This window comes from Trachinotus anak, unplaced genomic scaffold (genome assembly GCF_046630095.1).
Source record: "Trachinotus anak isolate AG129_WGS33_773 ecotype Australia unplaced genomic scaffold, CSIRO_AGI_Tana_v1 ptg000005l, whole genome shotgun sequence".
Lineage (NCBI taxonomy): Eukaryota > Metazoa > Chordata > Actinopteri > Carangiformes > Carangidae > Trachinotus > Trachinotus anak.
The window spans coordinates 8,898,028-8,915,616 of NW_027273856.1; the positions used below are offsets into that span (position 1 = coordinate 8,898,028).

A 17,589-nucleotide genomic window follows, 5' to 3' on the forward strand; every position below is an offset into this window, starting at 1 on the left:
CTGTTTCAGTGTGGCCTGCCTGTTCTGTCTCTGTCAGTTACTAAGTTCTCAGTATCTCATGATAAATATTTTCCCATTTAATATTTTTGTGAAATAGAAGAAGAAATTAAATAAACTCAATTCCATTTCACTCCTTCAAGAGCTCCGTGATGTCTGACAGTGTGTTTTCCAGTCGTCTGTTCAGTCTAGTGTTTGTTTAGCCGGAGTCTGAGGCAGATGATCTGTGACAGTTACAAGCAAAGTTTCCTTTATCTGGAGAATCAAATGTCAGAAGAACAGTGCCACGTAGTTAACAACCTGACAATCCGATTTTTTCTAAAAGCTTTGAAACATCTAAGCTTCATAACAGGAAATGCATGAACAAGCAAAAACACATCTACACATACAGTGGGTGTGTGCAGATGTCTGTGTTAGCCAAAGTCATAGCACCGGGTAATTCAAGATTGACAAAACAATCCAAATTAGCATTTTCTGAGGCTTTCACCAACATTTCCTGGTTGGTGCAGTTTGGTGCAGAGTGATTTAAGGCTCTGAAAAAAGTGGACCTTGAGTTATGACTTCCTTGAACAGTGAACTTTGGTCAGCATGAGACATCTACATATGTAAGTTTGCTTTATTGGCTGCCTCCCTGTTGTGCTACATTGGCCATGCTCAGTATTTTTAACCCTCATCAACTCTGCAGTCACACACCCACTGCTCAGTATTACACAACTGACATTATTCATCATTCACTGTTCAAAGGTGGAATCTGCAGTGAAAGGCAGCACAATAAGAATAATCTCCATCTGCCAGCAGGAGATCTTCATTAGCACTGGGCATACTGCCATTAAATGTAGTCTGGATATGAACGGTCTTCAGACTTTTCAGACCCCCCCCCCCCCCCCAACCTTTACATTTGCAAATCTCATTCATGCTCCATTTGCACACTTCCTGTTGCATGACAGAAAAAAAAACAAAATAAAAAAAACCCCATGATCAAAATTTTGTGTCTCTCCTGCTCATTTCATCATAGCAGCATGATGCTCTATCAACAACAGCCCAGAGCATGAATCCTGCTGATACTGGTGATCCACTGACATTAAAGGTCCCATCCAGTCTAAAGGTAGATGTCCATGTGTTTGTGATTATAAAGCAGGTCTAGGTTCTATATTAATACTGTGAAAGTATCAAAGCCTCAGTCCACAGAGAAATGCACACAGCCTGTATTCAGAAACTGAGCCTTAAAACCAGCCGTCAGGACTTCTGCAACTTTGTGATGTCACAACAAAGCAGTCACCACCTCAGCCATGCCCCCCAGAAGAGAGACTCAGAGCCTCTCTTCTGATTGGCTCACCGACCTGTTTTCACTTGAGCTCCAGAGAGAAGCCTGAGAGAGGAGCCACCATGAGGTTCATATGTTTGGTTTTTAGTAAAATATCTCAGCAGTAATTCTATCACATTCATAGTCAGAATCCAAACCTCTACTCCTTGACTTATTGTGGATGTCCGATGCTTTTGTTGTGTGTTGCAGGTGTCAGTCACGTACTTCAGAGCCTCACAGTTTTGGCGTGTTTTGTTTATTCTGTGACTGCCTTATCTGGAGAAAAACACTGCACAGTCTAAAGCATCAAGGATAACATTAAGAATAAGAAAAACAGAGATTGTTAGTGATGAATGTTGCAGCCGCTTGTTCTTTACCTCCTCTATCCTGCTCTCTCTATTCACCCAAGGTCTCTCCCTTCTGCTCCCTCTTTCTCCTGCTGTATGTTGACATTCAAAACCAAGTACTTTCACTCCACAATAATAGTGTAAATGTCAAGGGTGTCATGTCTGTATAGTTTTCATAGTAATCTTGACCCTGACTCTTTTTGTGTTCATTGCTAGAGAGATGATCCTTTTAAAAGTGTGTAGCTGCGACACTCACCGGTTGGTGTACGTCTGTCCAGCTGCTCAGGGAGTGTCTTACAGATATTTACCCCAGATAACAGAAGCTACTGTGGTTTGTTTGATGGACACAGGATTCCTTTTTGACTTTTTTTTTTTGTTGTTGTTGCTTTGTTTGTGTTGCCCACAATGTACACACTCACCTCTGATTGGCACCAAATATGTCAGTTCCCTAGCAACATGTTTCCATGCTTCATTTTCATGGCTCTGTGGCAGTGACAGTCAGGGCCAGCTGCGTTATGTTTTCGGGTTGTCCGTCCGTCTGTCCATCTGTCCCATTCTAGTGAACTCGATATCTCAGTAACTCCCTCAAACGTGGCCCAGACATTCACTTGGACTCAGGCACGAACTGATTAGACTTTGGTGGACGAATGTCAAAGGTCAAGGTAATGGTGACCTCACAGAACAGACTTTTGGCCTTGTGCATGTGATATCTCAGGAACTCCTCAAGGGAATCCCTTGATTTAGGACTCAAGGATGAACTGATGAGATTTTTTTTGGCCATAACTCAAGAATTTATATGCCATTTATGACACAATTCAATACAAATGTCTATTAGGATAAAATTATGAAATGATGAAATTTTATAGCCAAAAGGTCAAAGGTCAACTTCCTTGTGACATCATCAAAAACACTACTGGCTATCATTCAGTTCTGTAACTCAGGAAGGGGAGATAGAGAGAGAGAGACAATGTTTCCTCAAACATGGCTGGTTGGCAGCGGCAAACAACTGCGAGGTGGGACTTGTAGTTCTTACGGAAGTGCTGGTTCTTCATAAATGTGACTGAACATCAGAGAATCAGGTAGAAAAGTTGACTATGACAAATTACACTTACGACCTTTACATAATTGAGTGGTGTAGAAAACAATGAGGAAATCACCAGGTTGTCACTTGGCAAACACTTCCATGCACCACTAGAGGTGCCTTCAGTCTTTAAGTAGTAGTGGGCGGCACCAGTATGTTTTCCAAGGTTCATTCTTATGGCATTCTTATGCATCACTGGTGTTTGAATATGTCTGGGTGGGTACAATGTTGGCTTTTTTGTTTTTGGATTTTATTTTATTTGGGTAGTTTTCAATCACATTTTAGAAAACATTCTTAACATTATTTTATAGTAATAAACTCAGTGATTCTTGGTATCAGTTTTCCTAATTTTATGAGAATTGCTTAGAGACATGATCTGGTCACATTTTTCAGAAAATGATGCATCTCTTGTGTTTGGAGTCGCACAGACCCCACCTGGTTAAATACAATAGATTTTCTGCGTCTCTGATTGGTGTTGACAGGGTTTTTATTCTGTAACACTACCCATCAATTCCCAGGATCTTTTTGCAGATTCACACACAGGGGTCTAGTTTATATTCCAACATCCTTTTCTGCTCAGTGAAAAAACATATAATATGAATAAAGCTAGAGATACTTCATCATAAAGATGAAAACAAAGCCACTCTTAGTTCCTGAACAGTGGCCATTGTGGAAACACAAGGTTTTTACCTGACAGCAGAGATAACTGATGCTCCCCGGAGACTTTGATCTCTTTTGTCAGCCTTGAATGTTTAACTGATCTTCACGTACATTTATCAGTGAACTGGAAAACATAGCCTGATCCTCGGGATGTCACCATGGATACTATCAGAGACACTTCCTGCTTCGCCATCCTATAAAATCTATTCTCTGTGGAGCCTTAAAGAGCATCAGTGTGCACCCACACAGATAAAGAAGCAAGAAGTTGTGTCTCTGCCCTGGACAAAGAAACCTTTCAGGCTGAATCCAGGCCACAGTAGAAACTGTTAAAGCTTTAAAGCCACGACACTATTGTTAGTAACCCTCCAGAAATCTTCATTTGAGTGCAGCTACACCTCCAACATTTACTGTATTTAATTTCCAGCTTGTGATTCAGAACAATCATGACAGTGGTGCCATTCACTGACTCTGGCCTTCCCTGTTTTCCTATTAGTCCCGGCGGCCCTCAGGCATGCCTGTTGAATAAGACCTCCTCAGACAGCAGAATAGTCTGGTCAGTTCTCGTCATTTTCATGTGATGCGTTCATTTAAGCAGCTCTAACACTAACTGCATTTGGCTGTGTTTGCTCACGGGGTCTGGTGATGGCAGAGGCCTGATTATATCACATTTCCCACCAGACAAAGGTGACTGTGTCTGTGTGTTGTTGACTTGTTGACATTTGCTGTTCCACCTATCCTGTCAGTTTCTAATGAGAACACCCACAGGCAATGACTTTTAATAGAGGAAGTGATTCTTGGTCAGCATGTGACGCTGAAGAAAAATCTAAAATGTCAAGTGTTCCTAAACCTTAAAAAAAAAAACTGAAAACCTAAAGCTAAACAAAAGCTAAAATGTCAAGTGTTTATTTTTCGGATACTTTTTTTTAATCACTTATTTGATGCTATAAAACAGGTGCGTGATGTCAAGATTGGCTTGTGATTGGGTCGGGCAGGTGTACAGCCGGGTCCTCCAGCATACACTCCAATGACGTCACCAGCGCAGGATGGCAGCACCAACAAGCTCATTTTGAACTGGTCCTCAGTCAGAATCGAGATGGCAGGGACAGTCTGACGTGATAATACCTCATCGTGGTAGATTTCCTTCTTAAACTTCATGTGTAACAGATTTTTTGGCCACAGTTGTGAACATTGACATATCATTACCTTTTAGGATAATATGGTGAGCTTGTTAGAAAGCAGTCACTTACCTCCAGATCCTGCAGTTACAGAGCAACATTATCATTCACTTAGAGCCATGTTTGTGTCAGACTGCTAAGCACAGAGCTGAAACTCATTATAAAGCTCAGTGAAGCTGCGGGTTCAGCTGATAGTTCTCTGCCACTACAAGTGACCAATCTTCTGTTGTCATTTAATGCATGCTTCTTGTAAAATATCACTTATTAAGTATTAATCAGTGATACCAAATAGGCTTAGGCTGATATTCATTCATATCACATATAGCGATATTTGCTCTGGACTGTATCGAGATGTTGAATTTTGGATATCACCCAAGCCTATTATTGAATTACAGTCCAATGTTTGATGTTCTGTTGTAGCAAAACATATCAGCTGGTGCCATGAAGCTTCTGAACTTCCTCTCATCCCTACTGCACAGCTAAGAGGACACGAAACAGACAGCTACCAACAGTTGAATTTAATTTAATATGAGCCACTTATTAAGCAGGGCAAACACAGACAAAGTATGAACTGATAAGTTGATAGATATAATATATTAATCAACAGCAATTCTAACAATCAAATCAACGGTAGTTTGAAGCAGCATTGTGGCCGCAAGGGACAATTCCATGGTGGTGGATTCTAAAATAATACCAGTGTAGCATTAGTCATAAAGTCAGTGAGACTTAGAAATGACATTAATTAAACAGCAATATTTATCTCTAGCTAAGATTAGCTAACTTTAGCCACCATAAGCTAGACTGTAGCAGCAAAACCTTTGAGTGTGTTGAAGTGAGAAATGGTTCTATTGCTTCTGAATTCAACTTATTAATTAGAGGAATAAAGTGTTATGTCGAGGTTATGTAGCCTCACTCACAAGTAAAAATGTTGAGCCTTTTCTGCCTCCAGCTTCTTAAATGTGTGGATTACCTGCTCTGTTTTGTTTCATTGCTAATTGATTCATCCATCGATCCATCCATCCAACCATTTTCTTCCACTTATCCGAGGTCTGGTCATGATGGCAGCAGGTCCTAGGCCAGATGAGATATTTAATCTCTCCAGCTTGTTCTGGGTCTGCTCCGAGGCCTCCTGCCAGTTGGATGTGCCTGGAAAACCTCCAGTGAGAAGGAACAGCCGCTCTACTCTGAGCTCCCTCCAGATGTCAGAGCTCCTCACCCTGTCTCTAAGGCTCAGTACAGACACCCTGCAGAGGAAACTCATTTTAGTCACTTGTATCCGTGATCTTATTTTTCTGGTCACTACCCAAAACTCATGACCACAGGTGAGGGTTGGAACTACGATTAACTGTTAAATCAAGAGCTTTGCCTCCCGGCTCAGTTCCCTCTTCACCACAGTGGTCCAGTACAATGCCTGCTACACTGCTAACTGACTATCCTTGGATTTGGGACTAAATAAGATTAAAAAAACATCTGAGGACCTTACCTAGGGCTGCAGAAAGGTTTCATGGGTATTTTTATACTATTTTATGACATTTTATAGACTAAATTATTGATTTATCAAAACCTACCCAAACTTTAACCATACAGGCGTCTGTACTGGTTGTTCTTGATGTATTTTGCTTGAAGCATAGCACAGAAGGTTAACCAGCGTATAGGAGCTTTTCTAACCAATCAGAAGCCAGAAAGAGAAAAGATCTTGGGTATAAAAACACTGCACTTCTACAGTACATCCAGGCACATACACACACACACAAAGCTGTGTCCAGCTGCTTATCCTCTCGGCCTGCTCATTAGAACAAATTATATCAACACACCAAAGCCCGGCTGCCTGGCTGCTTCCCTCAAAAAGAGCACATTGCTTTTATTCTTGGAAGTAGCACAACGGTTCGACCCCAGATAGACTGTGTGGCTTTGCAGCTGATGCTCTGAGGGAGAAAAAAAGCTGGGTGTGTTTGTGTAATTATTCAGTATCAGGGCTGCTGATGAGTTGCTCCACATCCACTGGCACTTTTTTAATGAGCGTTCATGGTTAGACGATAACGCTCAACCCAGTACGTGTCAGAGTGGGGTCTGCTCACATCCTCCCTGACAGAGGTGGGGGTTTGGATCTTGCAGAGAAAACAAAGAGGGATCAACCACTAGAATCAAATCGAGTCATCAAGTCACACTCTCTTGAGCAAAGTCACTTAATTTTACACCAACCATAAAAGTCATTTTTCTTGTGGAGAAGCATTTGTGGACGTGAGACATGGTCAGTTTGTTATCAGCTGATGTTGACCCTGTTTGAGCTTCACTAGATAAAACCTTTTTGTTTTTTGTGTTTGTGGAGTTTGTGTTGGAGTCTGTGTTGTGCTCAGAGCCTGTCGTGTGTTGACATTGTTAGTGGACTCCATTTCTAAGCTAATTTTAAATGTTGCTGGTTGGTGCTGTAGGGGAGTAGAGGAAAGGAACAGAGGTGAGTCACTCAGGAACGAGCATAAACCTCACATCCACAGAAATCACCTCACAGATTATTATCGGCAACTGATGCAGCTGTGGAAGGTCTCGCTTTTTAAAGTTATGTTACGATTCATCCACACATAAATAAAAAAGCGATGAAAGTTTCCATATTGCATAAATGAATGAATCAGTCAAACTTTATTTGTATAGCACTTTTCTTACAGGTTAGTGCAGCTGAAAAGCTGAAAAGAAAAAGACAAATCCAATAAGAAAGCTGACAATGAGATACAATAAAATAGATTTAAAAGGCCAAAAAACATCACACAACATAAGATAACTAATAATAAAAGAATATAAAATAGAATAATAATCCAATATAAAATACAATTTACAACATAGTTACAATAAAATAAGGGAATAAAATGACAAAAAAATTCTAGGTCTTGAGTTTATATTTTAAAATTTCAACACTTCTGCTTTCAGGTCCTCGGGGAGACTGTTCCAGCGGCTTGGAGCATAAAAGCTAAAAGCTGCCTCGCCAGACTTTTGAGTCCTGCACTTTGGAACATTTAGCAGACTTGTCCCTGAGGACCTAAGGAACTTCACTGGTTCATAGAGTGTAAGCAGGTCAGACATACATGCCGGTGCAAGACCATGAAGTGCTTTAAAAACAAGAAAAGAATTTTAAAATCAATATGGAAGCTGACAGGCAACCAAAGTAGAGACTTTAGAACAGGTACAGTGTGTTTGTAGGCATTACAGTAGTCAGGTCTGCTGTATATAAAAGCATGCATCAGTTTTTCTGTCACTCAGAGAGAGAAGAAATGGTTTTAAGGTGATGAAAAGCAGATTTTGATATATGCCCTACATGAGCTTTAAAGTTAGCTCTGAATCAGAGATCACCCTGAAGTTTTTTGCTTGCTGGCTTGGATTAAGTCTAAGGGAATTTAATGTTGCGACCAATTTCTCTCTCTGAGCTTTAGAACCAATGATTCGAATTTCAGGTTTGTCCTGGTTGAGTTGTAAAAAGTTTTGTGACTTCCAGATGAATATCTAAAATACATTTAGAAAGGGAATCAATTGGCCTTGTGTCATCAGGAGACACAGCAACAAAAATATGTGTGTCATCAGCAAGACTATAAAAGGAGATGCTGTGTTCCTTGATGACATCACTGAGGGCAACATATATAGATTAAAGAAGAGAGGCTCAGAGCCTCCTCTGATTGGCTCACCAACCCGTTGTTAGTAGAGCTCCAGAGAGAAGCCTGAGAGAGGAGATGTAAAACTACACTGAGATAGTTATCAGTTGTTAAAACCACTAATATATCAATATATCAACACTTCAGATAAAAACACAGGAAAAGTGTAAAATTTGGAACCTTAATACTTCTAAATTGCCCTATATTCTTACAGGTTTATGACAACTTGTATCTCTGGTGAGTTAAAAAGATTATGATAATATTGTAATTGCTGAGATCTTGAAATATAGCGCCACTGCTTAAAATGGGTCCAGATGGGCAACAAACAGCAGATTGTAACAAACTATAAGTTGTAAAGAAGCATCACAGTTCAGAGACCAAGTTCCCAGTTCAAGTTTGACCTACCATATTTTCCCCGGTTGAGCTAATTCGCAGTTTTCCTGTTTAACGAGTTTTACTTCTAAATAAAGTGGAAGCTCATCTTGATGAACTGTTGGTTCTGATCATTGGGCTGCTTTGGTGCATTGCTTCATTGATCTATTTTTTGGGATGTTCCCAGATCTCAGCAGTTTCTATGCTAAATACGATGCTACCACAACTGATAGAACCAACAGCTGGAGCCACAAAATAAAATCCAAGCTGTTTTACCTCCAACATAAACAGCGGTAATTCAACTGCCACCAAGCATTACTGAGCCAACCATCACACACCCTTAATCAGGGGTCGGCCTGTATGTTTGGTCTCGGGCCAATCTTTTCCTGAAACATTAGGTGGCAGCCAGAAGATAATCAAAGGCTTGAAAATGTTGAAATGTTGAAAATGCTACTGGAACTTGCAACAGGTTTCAGAGCATCTTGCTGTAACTGTTCTGTAAGCTGTTCAATCCTGTGGTTAAATTTTGCCAGAGTCAGAAACAAAACAAGCTACAGTTGTGTGTCTGTGTTTTGCAAATACAACAGACACATAATCTGACTGGTGCCTTTAGTCACCAACACAGACCGCTTTATCAGACATGTATGTGTGTGAGGTGCAGAGAATGAATCAAAATAACTCAAGCGTTGAGTTATTAATGCTCTTAATGAACTCTGCTTTAGTTCCTCTCTCCATGTAGTGAATTCTAACTTTGAGATTGACTGACAGCTCCTTTGTTACACACAGGAACCTGACTTATTGTAATAATTACTTGATATATGCACATTACACATTTGCTTTCAGAATTGTTCCTTAGCATCAGTGACCAGTCTCCTCATGTTCAGCAGAGTATGTTTTTAATCGTCTGTGTGCTGTAGGTACAGTATTACGTTGTGTGCACAGTTGAGTTAGCTAAACATTTAAGCTAGTTAGCATGAGAAAAATGTCGCAATCATAAAGTCTAAAGAGGAAAGTTGTTACTGTTCATGTGTATGACTTCATGGTCCACGGTCAGACATAATTTTGTATGATTTACTGAACTGTTGTTTTTTTCATACCACACGTTGCTTGTTGCAGAAATCTGTCAAATGAGCAACAGAATAAAAGCTCTCAATTAGCTTGAAAGAAAACATTGCTGCAAAAAAACATTTTTTTTCCGCGCTTTTATTTTTTTGGGAAAATTGCTAAAGGGGAAGTGATTCCGCGGGTGATGGTTGTTGCCATGATGGAGATCTATTTTAGCCTCAGGTGCTGTGCACTGACTATAGTGCTGCTGCAGCCTGATGTGACTGTTTGTGTTTGTCATTCACTATCAACATGAATAAAGTATAATAAGCATCTCTATTTGACATTATAGCCAAATGTGGGGCTGTCAGTCTGATACTAGAATAATCTGGCAGGTCAGATATTATTACTGGCTGGCCAGTTTTGGCCTGCGGGCCGCCAGTTGCCTGACAGAACCTGATCAATTGCTAATGGTTCCAAAGTTCTCCATTTCCTGTGATATGAATCTCAATCACGCCAACACAGTTCGTTAGCTAGCAAGCAGCTGGATGTCACTGCTTACACATTTGTGTATGATGTAACAAAACAAAGACACAATATAAGTATGCTGGATAATCAACATTGAAAGTTAAACTGCAATAGTAACATTTGATGTTTATGTTTATTTCTAAACATAGTACAATAAGATTTTACTTGTGTACCTGAGCCCGAGCCTCAGTGTTGAAAATGCCTGAACAGCCTGACAGCTTCAGTCAAGCTTGGTTGTTTAAGTGATCTGTACTCATTTCACACATTGATCAGTGCTGTGTTGTTTTGGTTGAGCACAAAGGTCATTTATCGTATAAGCAGGTGATCACTGTGGGTGCACATTTCTTCCAGTATTTGCTAAGCTTCAAGGTTTTGCGGGGGACTTAATCGCTCTCTGTGCCAGGTTTTTAATTAAGCCTTAGAAGGTATTTGACTGTGATCTTTGTTTCTCCACCATCCTGAAAGCTTGAAAGACAGTGACCTGCCATGAAAAGCAATCAGCTTTTTCCTTCCTTCTCCCTTTGATGAAAATGCTGTGTAAATACTGCCCTGAATAAGATGGAGTTGAATTTCGCACACTGCTGTGTGTGGACCAGCTTCAATCGAATTAACTTTAGAGGACTGCCACGTAAGACAGTCTTTTTATATAGCAGAGCAAATTGTCTGGAGTAAAAAGGGTGAGAAAGCTGGATTATGTTCCATTACGATCCCCCTCAATGAATAATACAATAGGGCCCCCGGGACCAAATGGAGATTGGGCTCATCTTTTCACGTCAGTCTTCCATTTGGCCATTTGTGCTCAGGGATCTGCTGCTTGTGTGTTTCTCTGTCTGGTCAGTAATTCAGCTGCACACAGAGGCTGAATGAGGCCAGGCGTCCTCGTGGTGCTGATCCATACATCTGTAACACTGAAGTGTTTGTCCAGGGACGTCTTGGCATTTGACAGCCAACTTCTTCATTCCCAGACATGACAAATGTCAGCCTCTTCTCCTGCAGGCTCAAATTGAGCCAATGCATTTTTGTTCTGAGGTGACCTTTTAGGAGACATCAAACAATCATCTATTTTCTTTACCATCGGCAGCTGCTCTGCCAGCTCTCTTTCAGTAGAGCAGTAACAACAGTGTGGAGATGAGACAAGATCAGAATTTGCATCAGATAAGTAACAGATGAATCAAAGTCAATGCAATCGCAATGAAGATGTTTAGATATTTTTTCTTTCTTTGTCTCTTTTTGTTATCAACGCCCAACTCCATCAACATGAAAGACTCCATCGTGCTGATACAACATTTAATTTAGAGGAGATTATGCTTTTCGCAGTCAAACTTGGCAGTGTCAGAAAATGATACAGGGGACATCAGCAAGTAAAGAACGAAGCTATGAATATTTTTAAAGCTTGGTCTGACTTTGCATTTTCTTCAAAGCAGAGATTCAGGGGGCAGGATGAGATGTGTGAGAATGAGGTCTCACACATCAGGCAATTACTGTCGTTAGTCTGCGAGGTAATGATGGAGGGGGTTCGCGGTCTCTGACATGTTTCCTGTTTATTGTACAGATTAAACAGACAGCTAATAATTCTGCTGTGGATTCACCTCTTTCCCAACATGTCCGCCAGCAGTCACATTAACTAAGAATAATAAAACATGATATTGGACACTAATATGGGTCTAATATGAATATTCCAGCAATTTAATATTGCACCTCCATAAAGTTGTGGACTCACAAGAGACGGAATACCACCTACTGTACTTGGCATGTGTCAAATAAAACTTTGAACTGCTGTTTAGTGGCAACATGGCTTAAATCTGAAACATCAAATACTAATAACTCCCTCCGCGATAATATTGTGTATCGCAATATTTTCTAGCCTCAAACCCCAGGGCTGAAACATGAAGCATCAACAGTGACGAGCTAAAAGCTGCAGTTCCTCTAATGACCGCTAGAGTCTGGCTCCAGCAGTGAGTCAGTCCCGTTAAATGTATGCATAATTTGGGGTGTGGCCCTCAATTAAGTCTCAGCTCCACACACTCTCCACCTCTTTGCCCATTTTTGGATTAGCTGGGAGTTGTCGGAGTCAGGCACTGCCAAGATGGCGCAGTGGAGCAGCTCACTCTGTTGCTCTTCAGAAACCTGTGGGTGACATCACAGAGGCTACATCCATCTTTATATACAGTCTGTGGATAGTTTAGCTGGACAGTATCAAGATATTCAATTTTGGATCTTGCCTGGTCTAATACTGACTTTTAGGCTTTGATAAGGGGCAAGCTTCAAAAATCCAACCCGGATCCTATGATGTAATCAGTTAATAAATTCCCACTCACTCCCCTCTTCAAATGAAGTTGGGGTGAGGGGGCTTAACGGTCTTAACATGTGTGAAATTGTCAAATAGAATAGAATCAAATAGAAGATCTGGTTGACTTATGATAAAAAATTGAATTGACCCTTAATACTGTGTTTATTTTATAATATGTATTCTGAAAAAATAAGTAAAATGTATGGAAAAAATGTAAAATGTCTGGTGATGAAATTCAGGTTGTCAAAGGATTTTCTTTAACAGTGCATGTACTTAATATAATATCCCTGTTTAACCTGAGGTGAACCACTACTCCTTGACTGTTGGAGAGCTGCACAGGAAGCTGCTCGGGAAACGTTGTCATTGCTAAGCAACCCCACAGTCAGCTGCTGTCACTTAACGAGTTGGGATAATGACATCAGCTCATGTCATCAGCTAATACCATTAGCTGACTAAAGGAGAAAAAATCAAGGCCCTCCTGGCCTGATGCTGCTGATTGTAGCATGACGTGATCTGATGACGAAACAAGGCTGAGCAGAAACACTCGCCTTTAACTTGGTCTCTATTTTCTCCACATGGTGCTGGTGGATGTAACTGTACATTAACCCACCTGGACACAAAAGAAGGATGCTTCAAGTGGATAAACACAAGTTCCTGCAGTTTAACAGCAGCGTATAAAATGATTTGTCAATGAAAATAATCCTGAAATTGCTAAACTGTGTTCTGTGTGATCACGGCCTCAGCCTGTATTTTTCTTTCCTGCTGCTGCTGAGACCTGAATTTCTCATGGATCATTAAAGATAAATCTTATCTTACCTGCCTCCTTTTTCTCCTCTCTTCTTCTCTTGTTCTTTCCCAGTGAGCTTTTAGGTCCAGACTTCACAGAGACCTACTACACAGAAGATGGACAGCCGGTCACTGTGACCAATCACAATTACACTGTAAGTACAGAGCTGAAGTAAGTCTGCAGGAAGCTGTATCTCCTCTCCTCAGCCTTAAAAAGGTTTTCATCCTATTATTGCTTTTTCTCATGAGGACATTCATTGATTTCTTAACCTTAAACCAATGTCTTTATTCTAAGACAACCTAAACTATAACTGAACCTCAACCTAATCTTAACCCCAGTTCCAAATCAAATCTTGAACAAGACCTTAGGGCTATATCATGTTTACTACACATACATGACACAGTCACTGTTGAGATTCTGCTCCATGTTGACATCAACATTTCAATCTCCCAAAAGTGTTCTACCAGATTCAGGTCTGGAGTCTGGGGAGGTCACTGAACTCACTCTCATGTTCATGAAACCAGTTTGAGGCCAGTTTTACTTTGGAACATGAAGCGTAGAGTGTCGCACGAGTGAGTCCTAAAACCTGGAAATTAGTTAGCCTTTCCTAGTCCTGAAGTCTCTGGGTTTTTGTTGATAACTGAAATAAGGTCTGTGTTTAACCAGCTCAAGACATTTTCAGGTTTGATTCTCTGACATAAAATCTGTCAGCAAATCCCTCAGTCCTGATTCTTGAAGCTTCTCCATCTGTTAAAAAAGGCCGGTTGCTAACAAGTGTCTAAATGAGACGACAGAGGTTGTCGGGGACGTTAAACGTCATCAGTCCAACATGAAAACCGATCTCCTCACCAGTCCACCTTTACAGCCTTGTTGTGTTTTTACAAACTGTCACTAACTCTGTCAGAGGAAAGGTTTTGTAGAAGAGCTCAGAGCTAAATCAGACTACAGGTTGAAGGTTAGTGGTGGTGACGGTGAAGTCATGTGACCGTGGTGTAGTTGGTTTATAGCCTAACATGAGCTTTTTACTGCTGTTGATTGTATTTAGGCTTCAAACATCATAAAGTGGTGTCACTAGTGAAGATTATCCTGGTGAACAAAACCTGTCAGGATCAGAAACTGAAATTTTCTCTAATCATCAAAAACACAACAGAAAAATCCTATTGGCTGTTTGTGGAGGCAACCAGGGTGATAATGACTTCAGGGTTGGCCTCCAAAAATACGTCATCCCTGCAGCTCTGTATTATCCTGCTAGAAGAAGCCATCAGAAGATGGTTAACTGTGGCCATAAAGGGAAGCACATGGTCAGCAACAATACTCAGACTGTGGCATTCAGACCATGATTGATTGGTATTAAGGGGCCAAAGTAAAGAACTGGCGGGCTCAACTCAAGTGTCCTCAGAGTCTAGTGGGTGCCGACCTAAAAGGCTCAGAAACTGCATAAAAAAGTTGTCAGCACTCCCAGATAAGTATATAACACTTTTAATAGGCTACTGCACAGCAGCAGAGAGAAATGGCAGTGATTCAGCTCGAGGCTTTCTCCAGTTTCTGAGCCACATGTGAGTGAGACTCTAATTAAACAGCAGCCAGAGACCTGCTGGTGTAAAATACCCAACTGGTGCAAATCACTGAAACTACATGTATGTATCTATGTAACCTGGTTGTTTTTGATTATGCAAGATCAAATCAAGCGTTCACTTGGACTCGGGAATGAGCTGATTAGATTTTGCTGCTCAAAGGTCAAAGGTCACTGTGACCTCATGACTGTCCTACTCGTGTTTACGCAATACATCAGGACCGCCTGAAGGGAATTTCATTACATCTGCCACAAACGTTCGCTTGGATTCAAGAATGAACTGATTAGATTTTGTGCTGAAAGGTCAGAGGTCCTCACAAAATATGTATTTGGTCATAACTCACAAGCTCATACACTACCGTTCAAAAGTTTGGGGTCACCCAGACAATTTTGTGTTTTCCATGAAAACTCACACTTTTATTTATCAAATGAGTTGTAAAATGAATAGAAAATATAGTCAAGACATTGACAAGGTTAGAAATAATTTTTATTTGAAATAATAATTTTCTCCTTCAAACTTTGCTTTCGTCAAAGAATGCTCCATTTGCAGCAATTACAGCATTGCAGACCTTTGGCATTCTAGCTGTTAATTTGTAGAGGTAATCTGGAGAAATTTTACCCCATGCTTCCAGAAGCCCCTCCCACAAGTTGGATTGGCTTGATGGGCACTTCTTGCTCCCACAACAGCTCAATGAGGTTGAGATCTGGTGACTGCGCTGGCCACTCCACTACAGATAGAATACCAGCTGCCTGCTTCTTCCCTAAATAGTTCTTGCATAATTTGGAGGTGTGCTTTGGGTCATTGTCCTGTTGTTGGAGGAAATTGGCTCCAATCAAGCGCTGTCCACAGGGTATGGCATGGCGTTGCGAAATGGAGTGATAGCCTTCCTTATTCAAAATCCATTTTACCTTGTACAAATCTTCCACTTTACCAGCACCAAAGCAACCCCAGACCGTCACGTTACCTCCACCATGCTTGACAGATGGCGTCAGGCACTCTTCCAGCATCTTTTCAGTTGTTCTGCGTCTCACAAATGTTCTTCTGTGTGATCCAAACATCTCAAACTTCGATTCGTCTGTCCATAACACTTTTTTCCAATCTTCCTCTGTCCAATGTCTGTGTTCTTTTGCCCGTATTAATCTTTTCCTTTTATTGGCCAGTCTCAGATATGGCTTTTTCTTTGCCACTTTGCCCTGAAGGCCAGCATCCCGGAGTCGCCTCTTCACTGTAGACCTTGACACTGGCGTTTTGCGGGTACTATTTAATGAAGCTGCCAGTTGAGGACCTGTGAGGCGTCTATTTCTCAAACTAGAGACTCTAATGTACTTGTCTTCTTGCTCAGTTGTGCAGCGGGGCCTCCCACTTCTCTTTCTACCCTGGTTAGAGCCTGTTTGTGCTGTTCTCTGAAGGGAGTAGTACACACCGTTGTAGGAAATCTTCAGTTTCTTGGCAATTTCTCACATGGAATAGCCTTCATTTCTAAGAACAAGAATAGACTGTCGAGTTTCACATGAAAGTTCTCTTTTTCTGGCCATTTTGAGAGTTTAATCGAACCCACAAATGTGATGCTCCAGATTCTCAACTAGCTCAAAGGAAGGTCAGTTTTATAGCTTCTCTAACCAGCAAAACTGTTTTCAGCTGTGCTAACATAATTGCACAAGGGTTTTCAAGGGTTTTCTAATCATCCATTAGCCTTCTAACGCAATTAGCAAAGACAATGTACCATTAGAACACTGGAGTGATGGTTGCTGGAAATGGGCCTCTATACACCTATGTAGATATTGCATTAAAAACCAGACAGTTGCAGCTAGAATAGTCATTTACCACATTAACAATGTATAGAGTGTATTTCTGATTAGTTTAATGTTATCTTCATTGAAAAAACAAGGATATTTCTAAGTGACCCCAAACTTTTGAACGGTAGTGTATGCGAATTATGACATGATTTAACACAAATGTCTAACAGGATAAAATTATGGAGTCAAAGGTGAAGTTCACCGTGACATCATAAAGTCACAGTCTAAATGTCTTAATTTTAATATTGGCAGCCATAGATCTCCATACACTTTGTCCTAACTGGTTGTTGTTAACTCAGTTTGTTAATCTAGGATTTTTTTATCCTTCATTGAGGATATTCCAGGGAAAGGAGTGACATTAAATTAAGATGAATAAAGTTTTGGCATTAAAATCACATGGTAACAGCGACTGCTTAAAGTACCATTAGGAAAAACAGCACTGCTTAGTAACAGAATACAAACATGTGTGTGGAAAATGGAAAAAAAAAATAGACATTTCAAATTTAAAACTAAACTTGCTGCGGTGCTCCTCTCGGTCATTCCCTGTTTCCCTGCATCTAATGTAGGGATGAGTTATACAATAGTCAACATTTGTTTATTTTCACATGTCAACACAGTGTGTTATATTTAAACTGAAGTGAAATGTGTGCAAACAGTTAGTTTCATGCATCAGGACAGGACACGCTGCTCTGATGCTGAGGTCTGTGAAGGTGATGGAGATTTTAAAAGTGGATGAGGAGGAAAACATTTCACCTTTTCAGTCATCTGACTTGTAAAACATTCCAGAGGTGCATCACGAACTAACTACACTACAGACTGAAATCCAGCATGGTGGAATATATTTCAGCCAGAGGCACTCAGATCTTTTATGGTTAATGGTTCTACAGGTAGATCTGGCACCACAGGCTGTGCTGTTTGAGGCAGCTCTGAGTGAATCCAGGCAGCAACGTGGACTCTGTTGAGAGAGCTAATCCACGTTAATGAACATGAATCTTAG

General features: G+C 40.7%; 1 protein-coding gene across 1 annotated transcript in view; it reads left to right on the forward strand.

Annotated features, from left to right (window-relative positions):
• Window positions 1–17,589, forward strand: part of adam19a (ADAM metallopeptidase domain 19a) — a 200,264-nt gene that overhangs the window by 98,647 nt on the left and 84,028 nt on the right. The window contains exon 4 of the mRNA XM_071478225.1: window positions 13,295–13,376. Within this exon, the coding sequence (XP_071334326.1) occupies window positions 13,295–13,376 (82 nt within the window). The remainder of the gene's footprint in view (window positions 1–13,294; window positions 13,377–17,589) is intronic.